The 26,994-nt window shown below is 31.0% G+C and overlaps 1 protein-coding gene across 1 annotated transcript; it reads right to left on the bottom strand.

The window, feature by feature from the left end:
• Positions 1–118: 118 nt before the first annotated feature.
• Positions 119–26,747, bottom strand: LOC132754545 (FAS-associated factor 1-like). Its single transcript, XM_060745184.1, has 19 exons — positions 26,671–26,747; positions 23,753–23,821; positions 15,953–16,064; positions 14,961–15,164; positions 14,225–14,316; positions 12,731–12,828; positions 11,759–11,867; positions 11,174–11,257; positions 10,473–10,565; positions 9,676–9,805; positions 9,086–9,149; positions 8,634–8,715; positions 8,033–8,187; positions 7,395–7,531; positions 6,577–6,665; positions 5,458–5,538; positions 4,855–4,965; positions 4,082–4,297; positions 119–3,515 (listed from the first exon to the last, which is right to left on the bottom strand). Exons 1-19 carry the CDS (start codon positions 26,731–26,733, stop codon positions 3,417–3,419), a joined length of 2,088 nt encoding a protein of 695 aa, XP_060601167.1. The 5' UTR covers positions 26,734–26,747; the 3' UTR covers positions 119–3,416.
• Positions 26,748–26,994: the final 247 nt, after the last annotated feature.

The following is a 26,994-nucleotide window of genomic DNA, read 5'->3' as shown; positions in this document are numbered from 1 at the left end:
AATGCCCTTGACTTAGTATAAATTTGCAATTTTCAACTTGTGTATATATATTGTGTATTGACTATGAAAGTAATGAAACGCATTTCTAGTTATCACCTGAGAAAAGACAAAAACAGTATGAATTTTGTATCATTTTATTTCAGCAATTGTTCTCTCTCTTTGCAATCAAAACATAATATTTGTGCTATAATAACTAGCACGGTTGACTTAAAACCATGCAAGGGTTTTACCTTTACAAGATGACATTTAGAAATTAGATGTATAATGTATAACTAACTATTCATATAACAGGAGCAAGGCAGTGTTTCACAGGACATTTAAGCTGTTTTGGGAATGAATAAATATTATCATAATATCTATATACAATTTTATTATTAATAACTTAATGGTACTAGACTTGAAAACCTGTTTATGTGAGTTTGAAGTTGTACATATGTTGCACCATACTACTAAACTTAGACAAAAAAGTTGCATTTAATCATAAATTATCAGTATAATAGTAAAATTAATTGAAATTCTAGTAAATAGTTTTTAAATTATAATAGATTGAACATTCATACATCTTTACGTATTGGACAGATTACTGAAAACTACCAATGGCAAATTGCACAGAATTTATTTAAGACCTATCCTTTAGAGGGGTTTACACCATTTATATATAAACTATGAAGACAGGTCATATATGACATGATGTTGCTCCTGTATTGACATTTCTAAAATGATGATCTAGCAAAATTCAAAATGGGAAGTGGGGTTAAGGACATTGATAATGTGGAACAGTTATAGCTGATGGGGAGTTATAGAACAGAAACATAATTAGTAATAACAGTTTGGGGTTCAAGCAAAAACAAAATAATACAACAAAAATTTATAAATTACATTATCACATTAGAAAACAGGTTCTAGTACACTACATATACTTATACAAATTTTGTTTTTTACACAAGTCGAAGGTAATGTATCATCTATACATGTTTTAAAAATCATGTCATCCCTTGTGGAAATAACACTTTAAAGTCTTTAAATCTGAATGACCAAATTAACTTTGAAATTAATAAATTTATAATAATACATGTATTTAAAGCATGTTTCAATGTGAGTTTTGGTTCACAATGAACTTTGTTGTACATCTGTTATTAAAAAAAAGTTCTACCATGTTAACAAATAAATCAAGTCATCAAATTATTTGATTCTACAAAAGTTTAAAAATAGAATTATATCATCTGGTCTCAACATGTTATAGAAACAGTTGAAAAATAATCATAAGTTTGTTTATATTCTAATTGACATTATGTGTAACTAAGATTTTATAACATGTATATAAAATAATACTGTAAAAAATCATATATAACCCTTTCATGAACAAATTTTAATTCATAGCCCCACTAACTTAACTAGAACTGCCACTATCATGGCGTGAATACCCCCGCATACCACTTTGTCAGAATCAACAGTGGTCATTTAGAGCTCAAGGACAACCTCCCTGCCAAATCTGAGGTTACTAAGCCAGTGCATTGCTAAGTTATGTATTCTACATGCTTCAAATGTGAAAATGTCAAAATCAATACATTGCGGACAGGACATTCTTTAGCAATTGAGAAGAAAACCTTTTTTATGTCAAGGTCCCTGTGACCTTGACCTTTGACCCAGTGACCTCATAATCAATTGGGGTCACCTTATAGTCATGATCAACATCCATACCAAATATGAAGACTGTGGGTCAAAGGAATCTTAAGTTACTGGGCGGACAAGCTTTTTTGAAGTCAAGGCCCCTGTGACCTTGACCTTTGACCTGGTGACCTCAAAATCAATAGGGGTCATCTACTAATCATGACTAACCTCCATGCCAAATATGACGACTGTAGGTCAAAGGAATCTGAAGTTATTGGGCGGACAAGCTTTTTGAAGTTGAGGCCCCTGTGAGCTTGACCTTTGACCTGGTGACCTCAAAATCAATAGGGGTCATCTACTAATCATGACTAACCTCCATGCCAAATATGAAGACTGTTGGTCAAAGGAATCTTAAGTTATTGGGCGGACAAGCTTTTTGAAGTCAAGGCCCCTGTGACCTTGACCTTTGACCTAGTGACCTGATAATCAATAGGGGTCATCTACTAATCATGACTAACCTCCATGCCAAATATGAAGACTAAGGGTCAAAGGAATCTTAAGTTATTGGGCGGACAAGCTTTTTGAAGTCAAGGCCCCTGTGACCTTGACCTAGTGACCTCAAAATCAATAGGGGACATCTACTAATCATGACTAACCTCCATGCCAAATATGAAGACTAAGGGTCAAAGGAATCTTAAGTTATTGGGCGGACAAGAAAAAACTGACGGAGGGCCGGACGGACGGACGGACAAGCTGATTCCAGTATACCCCCCTTACAACTTTGTTGTGCGGGGGTATAACAATAAATTTCACATCATTATCTAATGTTTGTTTAAAAGCTAAAATTAGCCATAGAAGTTGTTATAAAGTCTCATTAAAAAGTTAAGATCTCTGTAACCAAAGTAAAATATCTGAATCAACCAATAACACATGTTGAAGATGTTAAATTAATTTTGTACATACAGTAATAGACGAAGCACCAATATGCAAATCTTGTTAAGTCTATAAAGATTTACAAGTATTTGATATTTTATTTGATTAAGTGTATACATATTTTATTATAGTATGGACAATGACAGCAAGAGTTTGCCTATTTTAAGAAACATAGGCGATGCAACTACAAAACAAAGAAAAAATCATCCTTCAGTCAGTGTACCAGAATCAAAAGTTCCCGCCCAATATTTCTTTAGTATACACAGGTTTTAAGAATTTTGTTCTCTTCCGGAGAGGGTAACAAATTAAGAAAAAAAATTTTTTTTTTTATATCCCTCATTTCAAATACAAATAGAAACACTATAAATACATTTTATTATAAGTAATTAAGTTATTACAAGTTTTACAAATCTTATACATTGTATAAGAAATAGATTACATATCTGTCTTTCCCGAGACATTACAATAATTCATTTTGATCACAAAGCATTTGAAACATTTGTTTTTGATACCAAACATTAAAAAAAAACAACACAATGTGTATTCTGACCCAAGTCTTAATAAATAGCCTTACCTAAAACATGATAAATGAAGACTCATGTATATGATACTAACCAAAATCTGCCTGGCTTAGCCTTGAACTTCGGTAGGAATTTACAATCATACATATAATTGGAAGAGGGAATTTCATTCAATTTTATTGTCAAAAGACTGTGTGTTAACACAAAACATGTTCACTTTAAACTTCACCATCCATGTATTCCTTTCAATCATTTAATCCACAGGGATATATGTATGAAGATGTTTGTGTAACATACACACATATATTTGTACACTGTAACACATACTAGAGCAGATCCGTTCATGGCACTTTAATCATGTAAGTCTGTACGTTCTTCAAGAATTAAAGTTTCTTGTGGACACAATTTTAAAGCTTCTAAAGTTTGACTTTTAAAAGATTTGTCAGATAACTGAAATATACAATAAACAAAACTCATTTTAAATCATTCAAAATATTTGGACAAAATGACAAAAATGAACATATTTCAATCACTAAATTTGATTAGTTTTTTGTCTCACATGATTTCTTAACTGTAATTTCTCACATTATTTCAAAGACTAAACTGTACTTCATTAGTGTTTAAAAAGACATTCATCTGAACTATTCTCTCAATACATGATAAAGATCAATTCTTATCTCAAACAAACTTTTATATTTGTAATTTGACATAAAATATAAATAAGTGATGTAAATGTACATATAGTGCCCATCTGATTAGAACGTAGGTAGAGCATCAGATACCTGGACTTCAGACTCTGCAGGCACTTGGCATACAATTTACTGAGACCAATTTGGCCTTTCTTTTATTTTTCTTAATGTCCTTTCTTTCAATAAAACATGTAGAAGTTACAAGCAGAAAAGAATGTAAGAAAAGTACAGAATCTATAAATAACCATTAACTGTCTCAAAAACTTATACTTGCACTAAATTTTAATAATGCAAACACAAAATTATGTTATCTAATATAAAACTTACATCTCTCCGTGGAAATGTTGTCAATAATTTGTAATCTGTCATATGAAAACCTTGGGACGTTATATAGTTAACAACAGCTTCTAATTTGTTGGAGCCATAAAATTTTCGTAACAACATCTGTCGGTCTGGTGTACGAATACGTAATGTACAAGTAACTTCTGTGCAACCCTCTGGTGGCTCGTCAGGAACTTTTTTCGCTAGGGATTCTTGTATTGCCTACAAATTATATAAATAACAAATCTTAACAATGCTTATTCAATTTAGAACAAAAAGATACAAACACATCTGGAAATTAACGTTGACATGGGTTTCATACTCCTGACCACCAACTTACAGGCTAATAAACATATTTTAGTCATATTTCGGCAATCGCTTAACCAACGGCTTTCAAAGATGACTAACTGGTAATTACCAATTACTCCAAAAGTAACCAAGTACTTATCCTACATGATTTCTAAATCAGCAGTGAAAGACAAATGAACTCAATATCAAACTAAATTATCAAGGAATTTTAGCCCCACCCAAAAATTGCACCAGTGAACCCAGGAATCCATTCTCAGAGACAGTTGTTAGCACCTATTTTTATGTAACAATGCTTAATCTGTACAAAAGACTAGCTATTCTTTGACTATGGAACCGTCACAATCACAATCAGAATGACTTTTCTATCAAATACTGAAAATGAACTGCGAACTTGCCACTCTACATTGTAAATTTTATATGATAAAAAGTATGACCCAGTATGGAAATTATTTCCCCCCCACAATTATTACCTGTTTCATTGCTTCATCTTCCATCTTTTTCCTTTCTTCTTCTGCCTTCTTCATCCTCTCTCTTCTCTCTATCTCTTGTTGTTTTCTTTCTTCAGCCTGCCTTGCTTCTTTCTGTTAAAGAACACAAAAAGAAAGAATTTCAAATATTGCACACACTAAGACACTCACTAAGACACTCAAACATCATTCCTTATATCAGGAGTTTTTATAGTAAACCAAATAATTAAAATCATCATAAATCAATTTCTTCAAACAACATAATTAACAATATGGAACAAACATAAATATTCATGTTTCCTTAATGACAAGAACTTGTGCTAAAGATAATTTATATAACAGTTATCAGCAGAGTTTGGAATATGAACAGAATCAATCAGTTTGAAATTTAGCACATGAACAATTGATAGCATATCCAAAATATAAGCAAAATCAGTACCCATATTTTGTTCAAATACCAATGAGAAATACTTATCACTGCAGTCATTATATATATAAAATAACATAAATGTACTATTGTTCAAACTCTGCACAATTTTATCTACTTGTTCATTTGAAACTCAACATATTGACGCACTATAATACGCAGTTTAAAGTAAGACAGACCTTTTTTCTATCTGCTTCTAAAGATTCTTTGTATGCAGCATCCTGCTCTGTTCTGATACTTTCTCTAGCCTCACGTTCAGCCTGTAACACAAATCATTTATAAAATACCAGAGCAATAAAACAAATATCAATATCAAGCATCCCTTCCTCAAGCACATTTTTAGACAGAAAGATAGCTCTATATGTAATACAAAGAGCATCGAAACACAATGCTATCTGATTTGTACGAGGGGGCGTGTTTTGATGTTCAAAACACGTTCCCTGTTGTCACAATATGAAACCCCAGAAAAAAAGTCACCAATGAACGAGCATCTGAATATAATATTTCTATTGTTTCCATTTCTCTGCAGTCACAATAAGTAAACCCCAGCAAAAATGAGCCAATCAATGGGAATGCTCTGAAGTATGGGTAACTAATACCTGCACTCCAGTTAACGCACTCTGCATGTATATGTATACGATTTAACTCTCGACACATTTTCAACAGAAAGGTCCCCAAACTATGATACAAATTATAAATGTATAAAAATTCCTAAATATTGTAATTTGTATAAACTAAAACAATTATCATTACCACTAGGATAAATTAATCACTAAATATAGGGAAAACATTTTATGCCTAAATCTGAGAGCCTTGCAGGCGTTCGTATAAGATACTTTCAAGTAAAAATTAAACATTGATGACCTATTTGTTATATATATTTTATATACAGGGCTTTTTTACCTTCTATAATGGGGGCCTATAAAAGGCCCCTTCACAATCCAAAATTTCACTTTTTTTCACAAAACAGAGGGAAAAAATTCACAATTCTTGCAGATTTTGCAAATTATCATACTTTGATTTTAGATAATAGATAATAGATTGTTTTTGTTCTACTTTATAAATCCAATAGGATATGGATAAACGTGTATAAACTCATTTTTTTACCAATTTTAATCAGTGACTTAAAATATTTAAAGCAATCTCCCCTTTAAAGTTTAATTTGTTCAAAAATTACTTTTTCACAATTGTCCTATTTACTGTGTTATTTTTTCACAAAATGACCAGGCCGAGACCCCTTCACAATTTTGGCAAGAAAAGCCCTCTAGTACACCAATTAAGACATAATTGTACTTTACCTCCTCTACTATATCCCTCTGTTGTTGTTGTGAAAATACCTCCTGATCTTGTATTAACTTTGACATCAGTTCATCTACAGTTACATCTCCTGTAAAATTATAAAATGTTACAGTACTGGTTAGAGACTAACAAAACCGGATGGCACCGAAAATGCCTGATTTGGTTTTTTTCTTTGTACAGTAGTTATCAATTTATCAGTCACTTTTTATCAATAATAAATGCATATTTATTCTATAATTAAGTTATTGAATTTATTTCAATTAAAGTAAACAGTAATATTTAAATGTCTATTTAAAGAACGTTGACTATTTGGAGGTCAAGAGTGCTATACCTGACCTCTTATACTTAGCTATTATCATTTGCAGAATAAACAACAAAATATCCAAAACTTCAGCATTTGCTGTAGAAATATTATATATAACATTTAAAACACCCAACCGTTTTTCTGAATTAAATCAGCGTCATTACATATTTGTCCAGACACATGGTACTGTAGTGTGGACAATTTAGATAATTAGGTACCCTCCTTGATGGGCCTCAGATGTGTCAAAATAATCAGAACTAAACAATCTAGTTTGTTAGTTAGGAGAAGAACCTAGCTGTACTTTGTCAAATTTTTAGATCTCAAGCTATACACTTATGAAGTTTGTGTGAAAAAATGTTCAAAAAGTGTGCGGTTGATGGTCCTCGTCAGTAAACATTAATGTATATGTTTGTCTTATCCTTTTAAAAATTAACAATGTGTTACAACTGAAATATGTCTTATATAGCACCTTGTAAGAATGACCTGTTATTTCCAATAAAATAATATGTTTACCTCTTATAACATCCACAACTTCATTTGTTGCCCTTGACCTTGATATAATTAACAGTACAGGAAGATTATCAGGTTTATAACTCCGTATTTGATTGGCTGCTACACTTCCAAAATGTCTGGTTGCCATAGTGATTAATCTGAAAATATTATCTTATTTAAACACTTGTACTACAATATGGTAGAGCTCTCTATATTTTTTTCAGTATTATATGTAAGATTTAAAAGCAAAAGCATTTCAAAATTAAACTTCAGACTAAGGTTAATATGCCTGTATGAAAAAAATTACATTGACTAATTGACAAGGCTTGCTAACAACTGCTTGTATTTTTTAACTAACATTATACAGGACTTATATTAAAAGTAGACTTATCCTAATTGACTACACTCATTGGTAACAATTAAGTGGATGTGGATTTGATCTTTATGAAAGGAATCTAAACCTCTGGCTAGGTCTAATAAGCACACTTGACAATGTCTTAGATATGCTCAAAACTTCATTAACTCAGATCAAATCTAGAAGTTAAATGAGTTTCAAACTAACAGCTATACCCACCCTCTACAGAAAACCCTTTAGTTCAATATGCACCAGATTTTTGCCTGAATACTATGACAGGATATGTAAGAAGCTTAACACACACCTTGCAGAGTTTGTAGAAAGGGTCATATCCCAGGCCCATGTTAGGAAATTGTTGGTTAGATAATTTACTATTCCTTCATTACAGAAGATTTGTGAACAGAACACATTGGCCAGAATACTGGTGTCATGGTGGAGATAGATTGCTAACAACTTCCTCTGAAATAAAATATATACATACATGTATAAATTTCAAACAACAAAAAGAGGCTTGAAAAGATAATGCAAACAAATATAAGGCTGAAGTCTTTCAAAAAACAGATAAATAACAATTTTACAAAGATGATGTGCAATGAAAGCTGTCACAATCTTTAGAAAATTTCTCCTAAGTTTCTTACAAATTACTCTTTATCTCCAATTGTCAATTATCAACAAGAAATGACACTTTAAATGTTCTCCTTTATAAAACCTGGGACATACAGAAAATTTATGCACATAATGAGTCCGGCTTGTACGGTAATTACTGCATTGAAACACAACACTTAGCTTGGACAATATCAACTAGACACCAACATAGAGACTGATAAGAAAGCGATAGTTGCTTATCCCATCATTTTAAGTCCCAGATAAAACAGTGATATGACCATGTTTTGTTAATAACTTACCTCTTTTGCACTTACTACAAGTGCATCTTTAATGGCATTGTCTAAAGAGCCAACATAAAATACTGGGTGAGTTTCTCCATATCTAAAAAGAGCACAAATATAAAATGGAACTTCTGTTAAAATTTTCCATGTTATAAACTTAATCTTGAAAGAATCCACATTCCCTAAAAAGGATACTAACACACATCAGAAAGGGGCAAGTGGTTTGAAGTCAAGAAGTATGAGATCAATAAAAGAGTACAGAATGCATCTATATACGAGATAAACAGCCAGGCTCCGTCAATGACACAACCAAATCTCATACTCAAATTCTTAATGTTAAGAATATATTTTAGGTAGTTAGTCATTACTTTTACTTAAATAATAAAATGAAACTTTCATGATTTTTAAAAAATATTTTAATTTGATGAAAAGTTTTAAAAAAACTAGGATTACAAAAAACAGAACAATACCTTTCTCTAAATTCTCGTGTAAAGTGTTCTAAAGCCTCTGTTTCATCCTTCACTGATTCAGGCACTGTAACATAACATGTCATTCATGCAATATTCATTAACATAAAACTATCGTAAATGATGTAATACTGATCTACTGATTGCTTGTGCAATCTGATCAAATCAAAATAAAACTGTTATTGTTTTATAGTTAGAACCTAACATGAATATTATAGATTTAAGTAAAAATCATTAAATGAAGTCATCATTTACTGTTATATCAGACATGATTTTCTGCATATCATTTTACAATTACAATGTACAACATGTCAGCATCAATAAAAAGCAACATAAAAACAGGATACTGTAGAATAACAACTAAGTCATTGTATTTCAAATCTATTTTCATTAGAACAAAAGGACACTACATCTGATAAAATCCACTTTGGCAACAACGAAAGTTATGACCAATTAAGACCTTATTGCAAAATGTTAGACCTTCGCCTTCAAAATAATGACCTATACAGCTTATCATGATCTTCACACTTTAAACCAAGTAAGAACAGTTATAGTTAGAGTTGTAACAGTTAATCAATAATATGAAATCATACTTAATGGATCTTGTTTTCGTCTGCTGCCTGGAAGATCATCATGTGAGAAGAGTTCCGAATCATCATAAACATTTGCCTGGAAATCATCTTCTTCCTCGTCTTCACTGATCTCAATTTCGTGTACAACTTCCTGTGTAGTTATAAATCATACATGATAAAACTTATTGACTATTACGTAATGCACATATATATTAATCTAGAACTTTCTATTTTATATAAACTGTAGTTCAATATAACAAACCACTTTTTTGGGGGGGAGGGGGGGGGGGGTTTGACCCTTCTGTATATTATTTCAGACACAAAACGGTACCCTAGTAGAACCACCAATGATTCATAAGCCAATTGGATAGCTTTCTCACATGAAGAATCCAAATACTGAAGATGGCAAGGCTCGAACCTATAATAGTGAGAGGCAAGTAGTTCGAAGTCAATGCCTTAAACCACTCAGCCAAGGACGCCACCCATAAAACAACTTAAATCTTGTCAGAGATCATGTGGTGGTGTTATATGAACAAACAATCTTTTGGTTGAGAGCCAGATACCTTAATCAATAGGCTATCCCATCCTAAGCACAACACCAGGTCTTTCTGCTTTTAAATCTCAAGACTAGGGCAAATGTTAAAATGATGATGTAACTTTAAATGCTAAAGGTTACGAAAGTAGCAATCATAATGCTTGTTTTTTTTATTCTATTACTCAGACATAAATGTTATCCTGAATTACTGACATTAATATCCATCTCTGCAGGCATAAAGTTAAAGCTTTTTTGCATATGAAACTATAAAATATACACAAACCTGTGCCGTTTTTCGACTGGTAGAACTAAGATTGGATCTGGAAAGCTCTAACATATGACTGGGGTATGACAGACCAATACAACCTATAGTTTTCTGAAATACAAATATAATACATACATCAGATCAATGGACTTACAGGATTAATCATCTTGGTTACACTATTATGTAGTCAATAAACTTGGATGGATTAATGACATAATCAAACTTTTTAAAAAATACAAGACAATAAATATGTTTTTAGCTAGCTAAGTAAATATAAATCATTAATAAGAGCTGTTGTAGGTCAGCATACTAGACTATTTTCAGTGCCTGATTGTAGATTTTTACAAAAATGAGAGCATGGATAATATAAAACTTTCTAAGTTAAAAAAGGGCCATAATTCTGTTAAAATACATTTTAGAGTTAAAGGCCTTGGGCAGTGACCTCCTATAATGCTCTCATTAAGTATGTGAAGTTAAAACCTATTTCCTTCAGTAGTTTTGGTACACCAACGTGCTTGCAAAAACTTCAATAAAGTAAGACAGTGATGGCAAAGCCAGGGTTAGTACAACAGCTCTCTCTATCCTTTGAATAATCAAGCTTAATATACAAGTCAATAAATTTTTTCATTAATCAGCAAGGTCAGTACAAATTATCATAAATCATTATAATTAACAATAATTCACATGCATATGATAAATATCAGTTTAATAAAACTTACAGAATCTTCAGTAGTCTCTGGCCATCCAGTCCAGATTTGATGTCTTACTGGGATATCTGATACATTAAATATATCCCTTTTCACCTGGAAAAAATGGTAAGATTTGAAATCTAAGCTTGTTTTTGTTATAATATTCTGAGAACCCTTAAATGTTACAAAAATTCAAAAAATCAAATGAAAAACATGAGTAGTTGTAATGACACATGGATTTATGTATTTGAATGTTTTTGTATTCCCTGAGATTTTCTTTCATCATCTGTTAAGAATTTTCGTGGGAAAAAGCTAAATATAATAATAAATAACAGAAGAAAATAATAGATTCTTGTTGACATATTTTACATCTTACAATTTGACCAAAAATGAACTAGAAGTTTAAAGTATGATACTTTATTCGGCAAATTTTGAAACAATACTTTAAAAGGTAAATTTTGAAATAATATTTTATAATCTAAACTTTGAAACAATACTTTATAAAGCAAACTTTAAAACAATAATTCATAAGGTAAATTTCGAAACAAAACCTCTAATAATTAAACAGTATCTTGTATGACAAGGTGGGGCTAATATAATAACAAGAGTACTCACTTCTTCTACTGTTTTTGTTCCTGGAAAGTTGAGATTGAACTGATTGTATCTACTTCCCTCTTTACATGTTATCTTTAAGTTGTAACTTCTATTCAAGTTGTCAATTATACTGGAATAGTAAGTAAATCATTTCTTTTAAACTTGAATAAGAACATGATTATTGAACAGGTGCTACAATTAAGAGCAACCACAACATTTGAATTATTCTAATTCAATTTAAGATTCAATTTAAGAATGTCCACTTTATCTGCTTATCTAATTCTTTGAAATCTGACATATACACAGTCTCTATTTTATTTACAGCAATTCATCAACAAAATTGAGCTAAAAAGCATTTCTGAGATAGAAACTTAAATTTGAAACAGTAAAAAAGTGGCCATAAATTATCCTTACAATGGTGAAACTGATAGTATTTGCCATCAATAAAGAGCAAGAAAGTGTGCATCCATGTAACCTGACAGGCTTTATAATGCTGGCTCCCTGTCAATGAAGCTAAGTAATTCGTAAGTGATTAAAGTGGCCTTAAGCTTTTATTTTTTGTTGGAAAAACAATTCTGTGTGGTTTCAAACTAAATATTTCAGTACTTTTATCTTCGAAAAGTGCAACACATCCATGTAAAGCCTTATTCAACAAAGCGTCCAGAGAGCTACATGTATTTATAGCATGCCAGCGATGTTGGTTTCTATAAAATAGGAGATCGGGAAACGAAGCGTCCGCCTTGCTTATTTACATATAGAGAGTAGACCGGTAGATTAGAGGTTTCAACGGGTTTCCTTATTGCTCCGTATTTTATCGAGGGCAAATTCATTTTTCACCTTAATTTTTTTTATGTGAGAATTATATACAACAATTTAGCTTATAATAGCATATTTAAAATCTGTAGAAAGGTTGAAGGCCGCTTTAAGGTTAATAATGTGCATATATTATATAGATGAGTGTGAAGGTTACAGATTGAGATGGATGTAGTTTACCTGGCTGAAGAACCCGCTGTACCATCTGTTGGGTGAAGGTCTGGAGTTAACAGGAACAATGTGTTCTCTTTCGGTAAATGTAAATCTCTTAGTAGAGCCTGAAAAATAAACAATTTCTCATACCTTCTTACCCTATTTTCATATATTTAAACAAGGAACATCGCAATGCGATGCAACCAGGTTTTCAGCAAAATATTTCACAGAAGCTTTGTCATGAAGGGGCATTTGTTTTTAATTGAACTTTTAGGAGGAATTATGGCTTTTTTAATATTCCTCAAACAAAAATGATTGAGAAATTTTATGTTGTCTATTCGCCTTTTTTTCCCAAATGTTTTAGAAAGGTAAACAGTACTTTATTTTTGCTTAATTTTTGCATTTTTGCGTCTCTTGTCATTTTCTTTTGTCAACAATATTGGCGTGTGGTGTTTTGTGCCATATCAAGAAAAGTATGTTCACAATTTTAAAAAAAATACTTGAATGATGTCTTGGAAGAAACATGGTAATTTAGTGAGCACCAGGGCACTTGATGACAAAGCTTCTGTGAAAGTTTGGTCAAAATCCATTGAGAAATGTAGGAGAAGTTGCGCACTGTAGAAATTGTTCACTATATATTCTGTATAAGGAAAAAATATACAAAGGGCCATAATGCGGTCAAATATTATCCAATCACAAAACCCCGACAATATGTGCCAGGCACTTGATAACAAAGCTTCTAAGAAAGTTTGGTCAAAATCCGTTGAGAAATGTAGGAGGAGTTGTGCACAGAAGAAATTGTTCACTATATATTCTATATAAGGAAAAAAAACAAAGGGCCATAATTAGGTCAAATATATACCAATTGCAAAACCCTGGCAATATGTGTCAGGGCACTTGATGACAAAGCTTCTGAGAAAGTTTGGTCAAAATCCGTTGAGAAATGTAGGAGGAGTTGCGCACAGAAGAAATTGTTCACTATATATTCTATATAAGGAAAAAAAACAAAGGGCCATAATTAGGTCATATATATACCAATTGCAAAACCCTGGCAATATGTGTCAGGGCACTTGATGACAAAGCTTCTGAGAAAGTTTGGTCAAAATCCGTTGAGAAATGTAGGAGGAGTTGCGCACAGAAGAAATTGTTCACTATATATTTTATATGAGGAAAAAAACAAAGGGCCATAATTAGGTCAAATATTATCTAATCGCAAAACCCCGACAATATGCGCCAGGGCACTTGATGACAAAGCTTCTGTGAAAGTTTGGTCAAAATCCGTTGAGAAATGTAGGAGGAGTTGCGCACAGAAGAAATTGTTTACGCCCGCCCGCCCGTCCGCCCGCCGACATACCTCAATCTAATAACCAGTTTTTTCCTTCGGAAAACCTGGTTAAAAATTTAATAATTGTTAGGATGTTTTGCTATACAACTTTTTACATTTATTGATTATTATTTGAGAGCCATAGTGAATATGTACATGTATGTGATAATAAGTTAAAAGTCATTTCTTTAACTTACATTATCTGTAACCTTCCTGTTTGCCCATCCTTTTAATTCCTGTTTACAGATAGGAATGCCAAGGTCTAAGCTAAGCTGCTCTTTAATTTGAGCTGGAATGATAAAAAAAAATATATTTGATTTACAATATATCTTGTACAAATGTTGCATACACTTTACTTTCATTTCCATAGGTACTATCATGCAAATTAATATGAAATGTTTAATCTTTTTATTCATCTTTTTTTTCATAAGTGAATAATTCAATCCTAGTCTCGACTGTGCTTCAAAGGTCAAACACTCTGAACCATCTATCCAAAGAACTGATTTATTTACACAATTGTTGCAGATTGTACATAAAATAAAGTCGATGAATTTAGGAGTATCCTGGGATTTTACACTTAACTTGTGCATTTTACAAAATGTATACAAAGTTCTATTCTATCAAATCTAATAAGTTGAATAGTAAAAGGGCCATATACAAGCGGGAAAACTCACTGCTAGAACATTGATTTTATTTGCAACAGTTGTAGTCAAGGAACCTGGAATTTCTCTTAACTATCTCAGAGAAGTGACTTAAATTCACCATCAATTAATATTAAAAATTATTTCAAAAGCAGTTGAAAAATATATATATTGGGGTATGAAAATCAGGTTCCAAACTAGCCATAAAAATAAACACTATGATATGTATATCCATAAACAAGATATAAGAACAAGTTTTACACAAACACGGCATCTTAAAATCTTAACTTACCAACAGTACAACTATCTTCTATAAATACATCAACATTTCTGTTCCTGTATTCAACATGAAAATGTAGCATTCTCTTGTTATGAGAGCCAAGGCCAGTACCAGATGTTCCGGGCATGGCTCCAGCAGCAGACCCAGGGTCAAAGTTTGTCGCTGCATCAATCACATTTGCATCAGATCTCCAAGGTACAGGATCACTTAAAATACCTGAAAACATTAAACTGGGCTATATTTCAAATGATTACTTCAAGAGAATTTAGATGTTCTCGTACTTTCCCTTTTTTAAAGCTTTTTCTTATAAATTACTTATAAATACTATAGTATGAAAAATTTGTTGCCAATTTAAAAAAATATGATGAAATTAAGCAAAAATTTTTAAATTTAAAAACACTCATTGAAACAAATTATAAGATCAATAATCAGAAACATTAGAAATGGTTGCATAATAAACTTTGAGAAATTTATACATCAATATTCACATTTCATTTGGTGTATTGCATGTTTTGAGCAAGATACAGAAAAGTTTAAAAATAAGATCAGGGGGACATTTAAGGAAAACGTGAGGAAAGAATCACTGAAGGCAGAAGGCTCTTATAACCTAAACCATCTCAGTGATTTTCCTACTTATATAACAGACTCCGAAAAAAGGACTCTTCCCAATTGAAATTTTCTTTAAAATCATGCAGTTTTCCCAAAAATCTGAACTTTAACCAGCTTTTAATTTATACTTCCCAAATCAGCTATTTTAGCGATAATTTTCCCCAAAATCAAGAGGCTAAGGTCTCTTCCTAATTAAGTGAGAAAAATCACTGCATCTATAGGAAAGTTTTAAGCATAACTAGAAAAATATGGATATGCTATCACTATTTTCATTATTACTGACTTGGAACCACACAGAATGAATTCAGCAACCTCAAAAACTACACCATAATAACCTGATAAACTTTGGTATCAAAATATATTAAAACTGACATCAATATACTTCAGTAGCTCACCTGAACTGAAATACTCATCCCCAAGAGGTCTGTCAGGCATTGCAGTTTCCATGGGTTGAGGCACTGATCCTGTGGGGGAGTCAGTTTGACTCATCACACTCTGAACCGCTTGCTGTCAAAGTAATAAAAGAAAACTCAAATAAAACAAAACTGAAACCTTATTTTAAAAGTTTAAATTACAGTGATACTATCATACTTGCCATTAAGTCTACTAATTTGTCAAAAATATAAAATTGATCAAACATTCATATAATAGAATATCACTTTCATCCTTTGTCAAAGTAAATATCACTAAAGAATGTCTCTAAACATCTTTACTGAGTAACATATTTATACGACTTACCGGAATCGGCCGAATTACCGGAATCGACCGGAATCGGCGGTGAATTACCGGAATCGACCTGTAACTTTGTAATAATTAAACTTTTTAAGTTTTTTCTTGCAATTTTATAAAATATAAACAATATCAATGATTTATGAAAAGATTTTTAAAAATAAAATCGCTTTTGATTACTTTAACAAGAGATCTAATATCGGCGAGCTACTGGAGTTGGTATAGGGCCGAGTTGACTCTTTTCCGAATCGGCCTGTTATTTCGTTGTTTATGCAACTTTTGATGTTCCTTTTACATGTTTTTATAAAACCTAAATATTATCATTAATCTTTCTAGAGATTGTGAAAAAATCGCTTTTAAATAATAATAATAAACAAATATTTATGATCAGCAAAAACGGCAAACTGCCGGAGTCGGCGAAGGATTACCGAAATCGGCCTGTAATTTGATTATCTTTAAACTTTTAACAAAATTTTTGCACCCTTGATTAAAAATAAACAATAGCAATGATATGTAATCTGATTATTGTCAATAAAATCACTTTTTATTAATTAAACAAGATATTTAATATCGGCGAGTTACTGCCATACTGTCGGAATCGGCGAAGGATTACCGGAATCGACGTATAATTTAGTCTATTGTACTTTTTAACGTTTCTGTTGCATTGTTAATATTCGTGTTATAAAATATAAATATAATGAATGATATTTAAAAGTTTCTTTCTTTCTTTTATTTTGTAAATTTCATTTCGCCTTTGGTTAATAAAGTAAGAGATCAAAGATCGGCGTGTTACATATACTGTCATACTGCCGAAATAGGCGAATGATTACCGAAATCGGCCTGTATTATTGTAATTTATGGACTTTGCAAGAAAAAAATGCAACCAATATAATAGATATCTAAAAAGATTTCTAAAAATGAAGAATCCTTTTTAAATAATAAACTAGTGATCTAAGGTCGGCGAATTACTGCCATATCGCATATATGCAGTGCCAGGGCTATGGGGACAATTACCGGAATCGGTCTGTTTTTCCCCACCAATATTTCAACGTTTAAAAAATACCTTGAATTATTTTATTAAATACAAACAATTTAAACGATTTTTATAATGTTTATTGAAATCGGTATTAAATAAGAAGCAAAAGATTTATAGAAAAACGCTGTAATATAATAATAAAAAGATTAATATTGAAGATCGGCAAAAACGGGAAACCTGTCGGAATAGGCGATAGATTACCAGAATCGACCTGTAATTTGGTTATTTGTGAACTTTTTTAATATTTCTTTTGCATGTTTTCATAAGATATAAACATTTTCAACGATATTCATTTTTGTAAGTAAATTCGCTTTTGATTAATAAAACAAGAGACCTAAGATCGGCGAATTACTGTCATACTGCCGATATAGGGGAAGGATGGGCGGGATCAGCCTGTAATATAGTTATTTTCTATGTTATTTTATTAAATGCAAATAATATCATTGTATAAAAAGATTTTTTTGAGAAATAAAGATCACTTTTTTACTATAAACTAGATATCTAAGATAGGCTAATTACTATCACAGTGCCTGAATTAACAGGGAAATACAGGAATTAGTCTGTTATTTTGTTATATTTCAGCGTTTTAAAAATATCTTGCCATATTTTATTAAATACAAACAATTCAAATGATATTTAATAATATTTATTGTAATCGCTATTACATAATAAACAAGGTGATCTATGATTTTTTTCCATACTACCGAATCGACGAGTGATTACCGGAATCGGCTTCACTTCGTCTAGGATTACTGGAATCGGTTCTAATTTTGTTATGAATGTGAACTTAATATTATTATCATCATTTATTTTGGCATGTATTTACAAACATAATCATTGATCTTTTATGGAATAATGCAATATCGTCTTTACATTATATTTTTCAGGACATTTGTAAGAGGATTGTTTGAAATGACGGATAACGATAGGTTAGTTCAGTCTTTCTTTATGTTTGCATAACTCAATTCTTTATTTCATAAAGTAGTCGATTTATAATTACATGCAATAATTTCTATTTGAATCTTTATTTAAACAATACAAACCTCATGAAATATTCACATGAAATCAATGTTTTACCAGGCAGTTAAATCGTACTTACTTGACAGTTCTTGGTCATTCAATCAAATCAATTGTTGTCATTTGCGTTATTGGTGCATCATAAAAATATTACAAAGATTGCAAATTAAACACAGATTCTTTAGACAAATCATATATACCCGTAACGTATAAAACAGTGCGATATGGATGTTAACTATATACGCACAGATGTTACTGTCACTTTATTGGAAGTAAACGAGCTGTATATTGGGAGCTGTGTATTGGGAAGTGTGATATACTACAAAACAGTGGGGTGCCAATATACGGTATGCTGATATATTTCATAGTGGGAGGGACTATCTGTTAGAGAATGCCTGTTGTTCAGCAAGCTGTAGATGAATTTATTGAACTTCATAAAAGAATTTATTGAACTTCTTTAAAAGCTTAAGATTTGGTCAATGTAAAACCAAACAACAATATAAAGTATAGATCTAAAGATTCTTTTCAAAGTTTGGCATAATTTCTAACCGTTTGACCCATTTAGTTATTAATAATAAATGGAAGAAGATCCTTAAAGTAAAGGACTATGATATATACATGTAGTTATCTATGTCTCTGGCTTATGACACTGAATTAATAATGACATTTTCCGCGAACATCCCAAATAAACACACAATATTTTTTAAATGTGATGTATATACATTTTTTCATCTTTGATTAAATATAAACAAAATCAATGATATGTAATCAGATTTTTGTAAATAAAATCTCATTGATAAATGATTAATTAAACAAGATATTTAATATCGGCGAGTTACTGCCATACTGTCGGAATCGGTGAATGATTACCGAAATCGGCGAATAATTTGGTTATTAATGAAGATTTTAAAAAAAAGGTTCTTGCATCTTTATACAATATAAATAATATCAAGGAAATGTAAAAAAATGTAAATAAAATCGCTTTTGATTATTTAACTAGAGATCTAATATCGGCGAGCTACTGCCAAAATACCCGAATAACAATCCTTCCGACAGTATGGCAGTAACTTGCTGATCTAGCTCTTGTTTAATTAATAAAGCGTGATTTTGTTTATAAAAATCGTTGTACATGTCATTCATATTGTTTGTATTTAATAATTTTTAAAAAGTTCATAAATCAAATTACTGGCCGATTCCGGTAATAATTCCACGATTCCAGCAGTATGACAGTAACTTGCTGATCATAATTAAATCTCTTGTTTAATGAATCAAATGTGTTTTTTTTTTTTATAAAAATCTTATTACATGCCATTACTGTTTATATTTTATAAAAGATTCAACATTTTTTTTTAAAGTTCATGAATGGCTATAGCTTTGATAATTTTGAATGGATTTTCTTCAAACTTGAAAACAACAATCTGTTAGGATAGACCTTCAAGCTAATCAGACACAACTTGACCTTCACTCATAATGATCTTGAACTTGAAGGTAAGTTATTGCATTGACCGTCAAGGTCAAATTAATGAAATCCATATAACCAGCTATAACTTTAAATGACATTGACCATCCAGGTCGGATGATTGAATTTTACTTACATTTTCTTAACTTAGTCATTTATTTATGGAAATGATTCATAACTTAGTCATTTATATATGGAAATGATTTATACTTAGACAAAACAAGTGTGACTAAAAAGATCAGTTAAACTACAAAAATGTGCATATTACTAACCTATAATTTTATTAATATTATTATTTAAATATTCAAAGTGCTTGATAGCTTAAAAAGGATTTTTCTCTAGGTGAAATGTGCATATTTCTGTTTTAATGATTTTGCATTAAACTTTGGTTGCTACAAACCACTGAATGTATTCAAACTGGAACCAGTCATACTGGTTATAACATAAAAATCTTACACCAGCTGTCAGTACAGATCTGAACATCTAGCTTAAGCATAATTGTTTTCGGCAATATGCTCTGCAGAGTTTTCTGTAAACAGTTACCCGTGAGCTAGAAATTCCCTTTAAAGCCAGGGGTGTAAGCAAGGTTTTTTAGCACCCGCGCAAACAGTAGATTATCCTGTCTGATATGCAAGAAATTTTTGTGACATGTTTACCAATACCTCTAGCATGGATAATTCAGATCTGATAAGGAAAAAAATACTCTTAATTTGAGACTATCTAGCAAGCAGTTAGCATCTAGGACAAATACTGATAAATATAAAGTATATAAAATGTCTAAGTATACTTATATTATAAGTTTTATTCTGGTGCAAGCCAGAAATGATATCTAAGTGTATCTTCCTTTTTCACTCCAGTTATGGTTGAAACTTGCCATATGACCTCTCCAGTGTCAGTTTTATTAAAAAACCCACTATATCCCGCCCCGGCCCCCCCCCCCCCCCCAAAGATAGTAAACAGTAAAATAACTTACTTGACATTAATATATTAATTATTGATAAAATTAATTTTTGTACAACTGTTTTGCTGATTTGTGTTTTGATATATATGAAAGAATCTGGGTATTTATTTAATATTTGGTATTCGACTGGTATGTAAGTACCTGGCAGAAACGAATATAAAAGAACATTTCGAAGAGAAGATGTGCACCTCTTTCCAAGCTGGAAATATGGTATTTCCAGGTTATGTTTCTTTATTACATACTTATAAATAAAATGATGAGAAGTATTGATGAAATTAAATGCTTATTTTCACTTTCCTTATTTTCACTGCAAAAAAAATATTTTTCACTGCAGTGAAACATATTTTCACCGGTGTCTTGCCAGACTAATTTCTGCTATATTCAGCCGAGTTAGTCTTTCATATTGTGATGTCAAAAAAGAGAAATGCATATAATAAACAAGTAAATTTAAGTATTTTCTATAAATAGTTTGTAGTATGAAAATTATCATGTTTCACTTGTGGCAACCACCACTCATGAAATATTTATGTTTATTCCACGCAATGAAAATAAATATTGTATTTATAGAAAAAACTTGGCTATCCTCTATTTCTTCAGTTATAATTTATGTATAATTACCTGACTGTAATGACTTGAAAAGTGAAAACTTGATTACAAGTCTAAAGATCATGTTTATGATTGAAACATGTTTTTTGGGTTATACATTATTTGGAAATATAAAAATGTTGAGCACCTAACTATGGTTGTGTTTGAACTTGCCAGGAACTTTGATTTATTGGTGTAGCATTGCTGTAAGATTATAGTTTGGTGCTTAAAAAAATTTGGTACCCAATCATTCCTGCAATAGTGTATTCTGCAACCAGTGATGCTTGAAAGAATGTGTAGATCTCCTCTGCTAAAACGAAAGATCTTCTAGCATGTAAGTTTATAGGACAGCACAGTGTAGTTAAAAGGCACAGACACTTGGGATGTGGAGCTCGTGTGTGTGTATTATTTTAGACCTTGAAATATGATTTTTTTTTTCAAAACAGCTTATATTATTTTTTTTACATATATTACCAGTACATGTGCTGGGATTGACAAACATATATCTTATTTGGATTTTAAAGGCACCCCAAGTGTCTGTGATAAAAGGTATCTATCACAGGGACACAGCCCAGTGTTGGGATAGTGTAAAAAATTAATTCTAAAAAAATATATATACTGTATATCTAATAAAGTCTACATATTATATATACAGTATATACTTTTTTTTAGAATTACCTTTTTACACTAGAATTACCTTTTTACACTATCCCAACACTGTGCTGGGTCTGTCACAGTGTGGTATCTATAGGTTTAAAGCACCAGTCTGTTCAAGTATTACCTTATGTAAAATTAATTAATACCCACTGGTGTTATTTTTTATCACAAAACGTCTGTTGATAATTTCTTAACAGATCATAAGGATTATTTGAACGGATGCAGTTTGTGGCCGAGATGATCGACTCGGTCGAGTTCATTTAGGGCCGAACAAGATGATTTCAATTTACTACTCGGCATTTGTGTAATTCACTCATAGATGGACAGCAACATTCACTATTGTATGTTTTTATTTTAAAAACATAAGGAGTGGTCCATTAGTTACTTCATAATTACTTCATAGTAGATCTATGCAAAATATAAAAATCCAAATTAATTTGTAGAACTTTATCATGAACATCCGAGCGGCTATTTTAAAGCTGAAACATTGATTAAAATTGTTATTATTTACTCGTAAAAACAGTCAAACTCCTTCGCTTTAACCATTACTTTATTGATGCAATGGAATATTGACAGTATTTAATTTAATTGCAACAGGAAATGTTCTCCACTCAAATAGTCTTACGTTTCTCACGTCTGACATTTTTCACAACCCTCCCGTGAGATTCGTAAGATCTTACATTTTTCACGGGTCTGACGAATCTCACGCTACACCGGTAATCATTCGCCTATTTCGGCAGTATGACAGTATATGTAACTCGCCGATCTTTGATCTCTTGCTTTATTAACCAAAGGCGAATTGAAATTTACAAAATAAAAGAAAGAAAGAAACTTTCAAATATCATTCATAATATTTACATTTTATAAGACGAATATTAACAATGCAACAGAAACGTTAAAAAGTACAATAGACTAAATTATACGTCGATTCCGGTAATCCTTCGCCGATTCCGACAGTATGGCAGTAACTCGCCGATATTAAATATCTTGTTTAATTAATAAAAAGTGATTTTATTGACAATAATCAGATTACATATCATTGCTATTGTTTATTTTTAATCAAAGGTGCAACAATTTTGTTAAAAGTTTAAAGATAAGCAAATTACAGGCCGATTTCGGTAATCCTTCGCCGATTCCGGCAGTTTGCCGTTTTCGCTGATCATAAATATTTGTTTATTATTATTATTTAAAAGCGATTTTTTCACAATCTCTAGGAAGGTTAATGATAATATTTAGGTTTTATAAAAACATGCAAAAGGAACATTAAACGTTGCATAAACAACAAAATAACAGGCCGATTCCGGTCACGGGCAGTTTGGCAGTAGCTCGCCGATATTAGATCTCTTATTAAATTAATCAAAAGCGACTTTATTTATAAAAATCTTTTCATAAATCATTGATATTGTTTATATTTTATAAAATTGCAAGAAAAAACTTTAAAAGTTTAATTATTACAAAGTTACAGGTCGATTCCGGTAATTCACCGCCGATTCCGGTAATTCGGCCGATTCCGGTAAGTCGTGTAACTCCTTTTAATATTTACAAGGTACATTGTACTTGCGATTAAAAACTGTTTAAAAATTATTTTAAAATTTTTATCCACTTGATATTAACCTAATAAGACCTAAGTGAATTAATTATAGGAAACAAACTACTGTTAACATTATACAATATATCAAATTCTTTCAATTAAACATACTTCACTTTATTTTTGATATCATTTTCAAGTGGATAAGAGTTTACTTCCTTACCATAAGATTCCAGTCATGTTGATCTAAAATTGCAATGCATGTTTCTATGTCATCAAGCTGTGTACAAGCCTAAAAATAAAACAGTGTATATATCAATTATTATATAATACTCCACAACATTAAAATGTTATATAAAGAACTTCTGCTTTAAAAAATCTTCAAAAAGATTTACTAAGACAAGTTTCAAGAAAATATTAACACTTATGTTTGAAACAAGAACTTGGTACATACATTGTAGCTCATAGATGCCCCCCCCCCCCCCCCCCCCCCCCCCCCTATGCATGATATTTGGTAAAGAAATGAATGTCATACTACCTGTAATGTGACTTTAACTTTTGAATGAAACTATTTGTTTTGGTGATCACTTACTTTAACTTATTTCTTGTTGTATTATGGGTCTATTTATTAATATGTAAACAGAGCTTTTTGTAATACATATATAACACAGACACGTGTTACTAGTTCTATCGTTTAATGACCAATGAATGTTCCAAGCATATAAGTGGCGGGAAGGTAATGGACATGGGCATTACAGATTAAGGTAGTATTAAGATTCAACATATGTATACACTACAACATTTCTTATACAAATCATAGGCCAGATTCCTTTAAAATTTGACCTCAATATTTGACCTTGACCTTTGAGCAACAGACCTGGGCATTGCCTTAGGTACATTTGATCATGCATCATGATAGTTATTGTTCACATGACAAACTAGTAATCAGAATCACTAGCCAATTTGGTTCAAACCCAATAGGGGCAAGCAGTTGGTTTTTTTTTTACTTAAGTAAGAAACTTTTAACTTATTGCTTGGTACTGGCTGGTACTTGCAGGAACAAATTCGTGTTTGTGTCTATATATAAGCTTTTAGCTTCCTTCACAATTGATCTAGTAATACTTCAATACTTCTGTATAAATTAACTTTTGAAGGGACAGTTTTTGCCTACCCAATTTTACAAACTATTTGTTCTGGAAAATATTGATTTCTTGCTTTGCAGATGGAAATACATGTGTGTCAAGACTCAAGATGTAACTTTGTCCTAGCTGATCCTTTATGTATTATTTTAAGCACAAAGACTGTCACAACTCTGCCACATAGATCCATCCTGAACTTTAGAATCAGCAACTTGAAGAAGTTCATATGTATTTGGGGAACAATTTCATCACAGAATGTACTTATTGTGAAATATTGCTAATCAGAATATTTTTAGAGACATGAAATTTATTAAAACCTGGGACATCATATGAATGGAATAATCATCTACTGACTATATTTATGCAATATGATATGTTGGTGTTTAATTGACAGTTGATTGAACAATAAGCCTTGTGTTGTGTTTGACTTTTGAAAGCCATAAATTTATATGATAAATAATATATTGAGATTCAAATTTACAATATAATCAAACCATTTTCTTCTTTAAAAAAATCATTTTACATGCATTTGATCAACATCTTAACACATTACACCTAGACAAAAATGTACAACACCTTATATGGTAATATTAAATGTTCTGTCCCTGAATATAAAATTGACAATTAATATTTAAACTAAAAATTCATATATCATTATGTTAAGACTAAGGATTAAACGATTATCGAGTATAATCGAAAATTTGTTGTTTATAGGACCAATTGGCGATGATCGTAATCGATTATTGGTAATTTATTTTCTTGCTGTTACTTAAGTGACTCACTGTATTATAACAACACTCTAAATTAAAACCAGCTTTGGTTGAAACAATAATTTTCATTCAAATGAATATGAAAGCATACTGGTGACCGTGGTGTTAATAGTTGACAGTGAGGCATTCTAGTTTGTGCATAGTATATCTTTAAACTAGTTTATTTCTGTTGATAAAGTGGTAGTTACACAAAATATAGAATATTAATGGAATTATAATAAATTTTAAAGCATGATATGTGCATTGTGCATATTTAGTAATTTACTTTCTAATTGTAAATGTTTTGATTATATAATCGATGATTGATCGAAAAGGGTTGTTTGATTATTTTCGATGATCGATTATGATTTTTGGCCGGTTAAGAAACCCTAATTAACAATTTAAATATGAAAGGACTGTTAAAAAATTAAGATATCTCTCACATGTTGGCTTATATTTAAGCCATTTTATGCAAAGATACCCTTTCACAATGATCAATAAAATAAGCATGTGGCTGACTTGACCCGAGAATAACATAGAATTAACCACCAATTGCATACAAATCACATTCATACTATGTCGCAGTACAAATGTACGAGTATGGATTACTTTCTGTCTTATTTTTGTAACAGATTAACGCAGCTTTAATAAATGTTATATAATATTACAATAATATTTTAGATATTACATTGTAAATATCAACAGATATTACAATGTAAATATCAAATAGAATCTATTTTTCAAATATCAAAACATAAAACATTGAAAAGTGATTGTTTCATAAATCAATTCTTTAATGAATCGCTTATCATCATAAAGGAAATACAATTGAAACACTTTTAATGTTAACAATTTTTACTTTTGTCTTTGATAGAAAATCTAGTTCTAGTTCTATTTTTTTTTCAAGAATAATTTTAATATCAAAATTTGTTCAATACATTTAAAAAAGTTATATGGCTCTATAAGTTCTTTGCTTCATTTTCATATAAGTTTTTTAGAAAAACTAGTTTTAATTTACAACTGATGATTCAGTGATATGCACTAAGAACAAATTATTATTCATCGCAATAGAAATTTTGCTCTGTCATGAACTAAACAAACCAAAGAGAAACAAGTCAGAACAGTTCAATAATTTGTCTTAATCTGATCATCATCATGATAGCCAGTGTGTCAGATAGAAAGCAGAATGGTGCAATATTATTACTGCTGAAAATAAACACTCAATTAAAATTATAAACGAGTAAAAACCGTACTTGAAAGTCAGCTAAAATCTGCTCTCTTTCTCCAGATGCCATTGTTGATTTGCGAATGCGCATGCCTCAGTAACCGGAAACAGATACACATGTATATTGTAATTACGTCATAACAGTGTATTGGTCCCCGGGTATACTCAATTTGGCTACGAATGCGCAAAATACAGATATAAAGCGGTACAGCTGTAAAATTCAATGAAATTTAACATTACATGTATAATCTAATAATGAAAATAATAATAGTAGCTCTGTGCATAAAATAATAATAATAATAATAATAGATATAACAATGATAATATTAATAATAATAATAATGATATTGAT

Source organism: Ruditapes philippinarum, unplaced genomic scaffold (assembly GCF_026571515.1).
Source record: "Ruditapes philippinarum isolate M1 unplaced genomic scaffold, ASM2657151v2 ctg139_1_1_1_1, whole genome shotgun sequence".
NCBI classification, from domain to species: Eukaryota; Metazoa; Mollusca; class Bivalvia; order Venerida; family Veneridae; genus Ruditapes; species Ruditapes philippinarum.
The sequence above is the reverse complement of the archived record's forward strand: the minus strand, read 5'-3'. Positions and strand labels throughout refer to the sequence as shown.

Coding starts and splice junctions, on each gene's coding strand:
- LOC132754545 (XM_060745184.1), bottom strand. CDS start 26,733: ATGCGCATTCGCAAATCAACAATGGCATCTGGAGAAAGAGAGCAGATT. Junction 9,150..9,675: donor ACGAAAACAAGATCCATTAA/GTATGATTTCAT, acceptor GTTATGTTACAG/TGCCTGAATCAGTGAAGGAT. Junction 8,716..9,085: donor ACACGAGAATTTAGAGAAAG/GTATTGTTCTGT, acceptor TGCTCTTTTTAG/ATATGGAGAAACTCACCCAG.